The sequence below is a fragment of the Salminus brasiliensis genome, chromosome 1 (genome assembly GCF_030463535.1).
Source record: "Salminus brasiliensis chromosome 1, fSalBra1.hap2, whole genome shotgun sequence".
Classification (NCBI taxonomy): domain Eukaryota; kingdom Metazoa; phylum Chordata; class Actinopteri; order Characiformes; family Bryconidae; genus Salminus; species Salminus brasiliensis.
Genome location: NC_132878.1, coordinates 63,195,629 through 63,202,371, shown reverse-complemented (window position 1 = coordinate 63,202,371; position 6,743 = coordinate 63,195,629). Strand labels below are relative to the sequence as shown.

At 38.1% G+C, this 6,743-nt stretch overlaps 1 protein-coding gene across 4 annotated transcripts in view; it reads right to left on the bottom strand.

Moving 5' to 3' along the window:
• Window positions 1–793: 793 nt before the first annotated feature.
• The window catches only part of efr3bb (EFR3 homolog Bb (S. cerevisiae)), a 36,489-nt gene continuing 30,539 nt past the window's right edge, over window positions 794–6,743 (bottom strand). For all 4 annotated transcript variants that reach the window (XM_072685900.1, XM_072685880.1, XM_072685890.1 and 1 more), the window contains 5 exons: window positions 6,564–6,655; window positions 6,429–6,477; window positions 5,327–5,433; window positions 5,185–5,234; window positions 794–4,763 (listed from right to left, as the gene is read on the bottom strand). In XM_072685900.1, the coding sequence (XP_072542001.1) occupies window positions 4,658–4,763; window positions 5,185–5,234; window positions 5,327–5,433; window positions 6,429–6,477; window positions 6,564–6,655 (404 nt within the window). In that variant the 3' untranslated portion in view covers window positions 794–4,657. The remainder of the gene's footprint in view (window positions 4,764–5,184; window positions 5,235–5,326; window positions 5,434–6,428; window positions 6,478–6,563; window positions 6,656–6,743) is intronic.

Below are 6,743 nucleotides of genomic sequence, written 5' to 3'. Positions count from 1 at the left end.
CATTTATTAAGTATTTAAAGTCACAGTAAACGTGACTTTGGTTGAGGTAAAAACAAACAAACAAAAAAGCTCAGATGTGGTTTTACAAGCCTATTGGCCACCCTGTTATTTTTCCTCTGATTTTTCTTTTATGGCAGGCTTGTGGGGAGGACAAAAAAATTAAAATGATGAGCTCTGCTTTTATTGGCTTTTTGCCTCATTGATCACAGCCACATCTAACCATACTCTAACTTGGCCTTTAACACTGTAACAAGAACTTTTTCCTGAGTCTTACCACATAGTATTGCGGTCCTCTTGGCCCTTTCTGTGTCCAATCAGCAGTTCAGCTAGCTGAAGAGATTTTAGTGGAGTCTGGTAGGGTCAGCTTTTAGCCTTGCATCAAGTTAACAGCTGCTCGCTTCTTTGGCTGCCGCATGCAGCTCTCTCCCTGGCTATCAAGTGCATACCCACAGCAGTGCTTTCTCAGGTCGTCCCTTCTCTGAATATTGCTTTATCTGGTTAGGTAGGGTTAGCTTTTTAGCCTCGCTTCCATATTCTTTGAAAGTCTTTTGTTAGTGGGCTGATACATTTTAAAGGGTGTAAACAAAATGAGTCAAAACTGTTACATAATAGTTCATTATAACGATAATAATCTATCAACATGTGCTTAATTCTTAATAGTTAGAAATGCTTACATTGTCTAGAAGTGTAAGTACAGTTCATATATGTACAAGTAAAATGATTCAGTTTACACCCAGTGATCCAACACCATCAGTCATTTCTTACTTTCCCCTCCAAATGTAATAAACACGCATTAATACTGGATGTGTGTTTTATTGACTACTTGTACAATCGACATGTAAAAACAAAGTCAGTTGCAGTCTACATGTACAAGCCCATCCAAAAGAAACAGAAGCAGACGGTTAAAACGCACAAGGCCATTGTCCTCTATTCAAGAGCTGCCTTATATTAATGACTTGAGCATGAATTCAAATTCCACCAAACAAGCATTTCCACCATAAATAATCACCAGATTACTCCACTGTACATGAATATCATGAGCAGAACAGGGCATGTTTGCAACCTACTGATATAGTGAGGAACATCTACAGCAGACAAACTTACAAAAGAAAACCTCAACACAAAAGTGATGCAAGACTGTCTCTCAAATCGTACATTTGTTTGTCTATGCCAATGTCCCTTTTTGGTCTAGTCAGTCCTCATAACGAACAGACCAATATTTGCTTCTTTACTGTATAGAGTATTATACACTAACAGGCCTAACTGAATGCAAACCTTTAAAACTGCATTCATGTTCAGATTTTAGGTGGTTTTCTGATCCAGCCAAAGCACTGCTGAACCACGATTCCCCCTTTTCTGCATAATTAAATGAAAGCATTAAGAAGTAAACAAGTTCATTCAGCATGGTTTAATGTGAAATTACTCCATTATGGAAAAACCTACTGAGTCAGAATTAGAATTCAGATGTCTGAAGAGCTTAATGCCTTTAACAGCTCTTTCACAGAAAGTTATTGCATGGAATAGTTAAGAATACGCTGCCTGATGTTGGAGATACTGATTTACCATAGTTTTGTAAGAAGGTTTTGGCCTAAAACAACCAAACAACATTTTTTAATGCATGCATCTCTCAGTCATGAATATTAGTGTTGTATGGCAAAACGCTCCCTAAAGAAAGATCAGAGAGATCTCCGTTTAGGTTCACTGGTGGTTTTGAATAGTAAAAAAAAAAATTAAAAAAAAAAGAAAAAGTCGTAAACACTGTGACCCCTTGTTCCCATCACCACCACCTTCAAGAAATCGGTCAGTATTTTTCTGTACAATAAGCAATTTCACCCAAACCACTCTGAACAGCTGTTTACATCTCAACCTCTAAAAGAACTGGCAGAAGTCCCCTTTAAGGGAATGTTACTGAATGCAATAATTGTATGGTACCTAATGTTATGTTTTGAGTTCTATGTGAAGACAGACCACCTGCAGACAGACCTTTTGCTGGTTTAAAGAGATTTACAAACCTGGCTTCAATGTGAAGGTTCCGTTTAAAAAAAAAACAAAAAAAAACATGGACAACATGAATATGTTTCCAAGACTGCCAACTTCATGTCACAACACAGTTGCACTCCATTGCACTGGGAAAATACAGACAGTCACACATATGCACACACTTGCATTTGTCTTGATGAAATGTTTTGGATTAAAAACAAAACCTATTAAAATCAAAAAACCAAACTGAACAATCAACTACATTCTCCAACACCACAGAGAAGAGAATTCCCTCAGCGTTTAAAAAGCCGGTTACAGCACAGCACTGCCAACACTGACAAACGACACAATAAAAAAAAAGACAATTTGACCGTGGTCTTCTGTGATGTGTGTGTTCCTCTCACAAGAAGATGAAGCCTCGGTTAGAAGCACCAGAAATCAAATGTACACTTCATGTCTTCTGATTTGCCACAACATCTGAAACATGCACTGAAGGCCTTGATGTGACTTGGATCACACACTAGGGACAGGCTCCTGCCATGGAAACACCAGGGGGGACATATTTGGCAAAGCTACAATCACTGGTGTATCACAAAGGCTTATTTCTGCAGCAAATATCTTCGATATCAACAGCCTCTTCTATCTTCATCTGTCCCCTAGAGCTTACACTAGGTCATAAAAATAAAACGTCGTTGTTGTTACTCTTGTTGCAAATTCTGTCATCACAGTCAACTCATGCTGGTTAGTTCTTCATTGGTGTACACATACAATTTTATCTAATCTATATTGTTTAATGTTAGAAAACTTAACAAAATTAATGCAATCTAAAACTAACTTTGTTTTCATCTCCAGTCATTTACATCATTTGCATATATTGTATATTTATATCCTTACATAGTTAATGTAACTGTATGCTACAGCTCTAAACGGAAGTTTATATATACACTTATCATGGGCATGAATGTCAGTGCAATATTGGACTCAGTGATTTCTTTGAACTACTCTTTTTCGGTGGGAGAATGAGTGTACAACTGAACCCCTATAGAAAAAACTGGTTACAGGACTCATTGGATTGAGCAACACATAATGCATTATAATAAGATCTTAGTGCAGATTTGAAAAGGGTGGTCATAGACTGACCTAGAAGAAGACCCAAACGGTCACCCTCAGCTGAGAGGAAACTGCGTCTGATGGTCAGAAACAACCCAATGAACACTTTAACAACTGTTACGTATGGTCGTAATAACATTATGCTCTAAAATAAAGGAACTACTTCAAAATTCTTCAGCATAACATTAAACCATAAGCTAGATGGAGAATGACCCCAAACACACATCAGTGCGGGTTGTAAAATTAATAAAGCAGGCAAAGCTTTCTTGACCACAACCCCATCAAAAATATGTGGACTGTGCTTACAACCTGGGTTATCTGTGCCTAACAAATTTAATTAAACTCTCGTGCACCACATTCTTGTATTTTTTCTCTATTAAAGAAACTGTGTTGTAACTCATTCTGCCCCAGTTCAAAGAGAACACTGAAAGCTGATATTCATGTCCATGATTAGTGTGTGGAAACATCTGACCATAACCGTATTTAAATAAAACACTGCTTATGCTAATTTCTAAAGCCTACATGTCTGTCTTTTCTCATAAAAACAAATATAATTTTCCAGTGCAATTTCATTTTTGTGAACTGAATCCAGAAAACAAGTCCCATATATCTTAAAAGTAGCACATGTGAACCAGGTTAAATGCATTTCAGCACATCTATGCACAGCTATATAATAAAAAAGTGCTAGCTAAGTCATATTTGCCAGACTATCTATCTGAAATTCTGAATGTATTTTGATTGAGAGACACCAGAACTCCAGATATTCAGGTGTTCCTGTTTTTAAAATGAACCCTCCATGTTTTCATCCCCCCAGACAATTCATCACTGTCAACAGAGAATATTCTAAAAACAACTGCATTTCTAACTTTTACAATGTATTTACAGTCAAGCCCACTCCACAAATTGTATGTTTAGTGTAGCCCAAAAACAAAGTCAGTAAATGTTATACTTACAAAACAACAAAAAGAATGGAATATAATTAGCACCAATATAGGCAGGCATGCTAAAAAAGTAAATGATAAAATTTAAATTGTTATTAAAATTATTTAAATTGAACTAAACAGATTGGTAAAAATCGTGTTGTACTAAAAATGTGGGCTCTAAAACTAAGTGTTTTAATGAATTAATTATAATTGCAAAAAAAAAGTTGGCATTGAAGGACTAGCACAGCGCAAGCACTTTAAAAAAATCCTTGACCATCCACAATGCATAAAACAATAACAGGAAAAAATGGCAAACAATGCTAAAACACTCTTCGCATACCCCTAAGCAGAGGCAGCTGCTTGTAGCAGAAGAACAGTAATAAACAAACTGTGCCTACAAGGTCTTTCTATTCAGAAAGGATCAGCGCTCATTCCGTCGTCATTCCTTCGTCAGGAGTCACAGTGCAAATTGCCATGAGGTTTGCCTCCAGTGGTAAGGAGATGAGAGAGATAATGAAGTTGTTCTCTGCTCATGCAGTGCTCTCTATAAATCTCAGTGATGAAAGCAAATACACAGGCTCTACGCTCCATCCTCAAACCCTCTTTCCTGCCTGGCTTCCACTGGCTGCACGGTGTCTGTGGTGCTAATACACACACAGATCTGGAAATTTCATCTCATACACAGGAACAGAGCGGCTCTGGGTTTGACCATAACCTGCTGTAATGGTTCCAGAAGGACTTGGCGGTGGTCTGCAGAGACAAGAACAGAACAGAGAGACTTCATATATTCTACTTCTTATATTAAAAAGCTGTTTATGAAATATTGTATTTTAACAATGTTTGATATGCTGGGTCTTAACCATTGGAAAAACGGTGCAACCCACAGCCTCATTTTATAAAAAAACAACAAAATTGTGATTATAGTTTGATTCGCCGACTCCTAATCACGGCATCATTTTTTCTGATATCTACCCTTGACCGCAACTGGCCGACATAGAAGCAGGGAACCAAACCTGTGTTGTTCTAGCTGTTTCCCTAAACAAGACCAATAACCAAGACCAATCTGAACAATCAATATTTACATTTTATTTTTTTCTATGTTAAAAAAAGGTTTTTCTATGGAAAATCATCGTAATATTGAAACATATAGTTTACACATGACGTAGCTCACCTGATTGTGATTTCGAAGATTTGACTGAGTTTGCTCTGTAGCATTGTAGCCTGAGGAAAGCAAAATTTAGCACTACATTAGCACTGTTCCCGAATACATTTTCTTAAAAAAATCACATTACGAGTCTGTACAGCACACTCACTCTGGCTCCACAGTGGGCAGCTATCTCCTCAAAGGGAGCCTTCTGGAACTTCTCCACCACCTGCCTCCTCCGCTCTCTTTCCTGCTCCTCCATCCCCACAGTGTCTACTGCGGAACACAGGCAGCAGCATAAAGTGAGTATATAAGCCGAAATCCATATTCAAGTAGTTCAAGTAGTGTTACTTCAATTCAAGAGAAATGAATTCCTCAAGCCATATTAAAAACACAAAGCGCACCTGTGTATACCAGAAATGACCACCTCTGCAGAAAGGCTAATCTCTGCTAGCCAGTCTATAAGTGTCTGTTAGCACTGAGCTAACACTTGGTTTAATAATACTCTGCTTAAACTCATCATTAAACTAAGATCATTTTGGACATTTGTATACACAGACAATCACACCCACTCTGGTAACTTTTCTTTTCTCTTCTTCTTTGCTTGCGTGTGTTCTGTGTTGATAAGAGAGATAAGCCCTTGTGCCACCCACCCAAGTGCTTGGAGGTGTGTCTCTGGCTTCCTGGCCTGGCACGCATTCTATAAATGCATGCATGCATTTCATCAGTACTACTGTCAACAGACACTATTTTTCCCTCCCCTTTCAAGCATTTTTTGTTGAACTACGGGTGGAGTTATTATTTGAAACCATGGGGCGTCACTGATCTTTGAATAGACGCAAATGGGGAGGGGAACCCCCCCCCAAAAAAACAACAACAGTAACAACCATTATAACCCTGCTATAGAAAAGTAGATCCTTACACAACTGCACTGAGCTAGAGTTTGTTAGGTGCAGCAGCTATCACCGAAGGTAAAAGGATGATTTCTTGTGAGGGACCATGGACTAAAATAATACTAAACATTTGAAAGTGAGATATGTGGGTGACATCAGTCCAAATGCTGAACACAAAAAAACAAAAGCAGCTCAATTTACTCACATTAATTTCATTTCAAAACACTCAAAAAAAGTACACATCTACCACATATGTACCCATCCACTACACTGTATGTATAGTAAGCAAGAAAGGAAGTATTAAAAAAAAAAAGCCAATCAGAAGATGTAAACAGACAGTCAATGTGAACACAGCCGGAGTCATGTAGACAGACTCACCTATGGCATTCTTCAGTGCCTCAAATGTTATTTCCTCAGCTGGTGTTCTCTACAGAACAGGTCAACACAACACAACATTGGTTAGATAGTGAGTGAAAGTGACAGACACCACACGTTTCAGTATGTGAATCCTACCTCCTCTTTCTCAGGACTGTTTCGGGACTCCACTTCCACCTGCAGGGAGATGGTTTCCCCTATACTCTTTCTCTTTGACAGCCGGTCTTCATCTGAGGAAAAAAAGGGGAAAAAAAAAACTTAACCTTAAGCCTCAATCTGGCACCAAAACATATTTCCACTTTCTAAAACAGAGATATT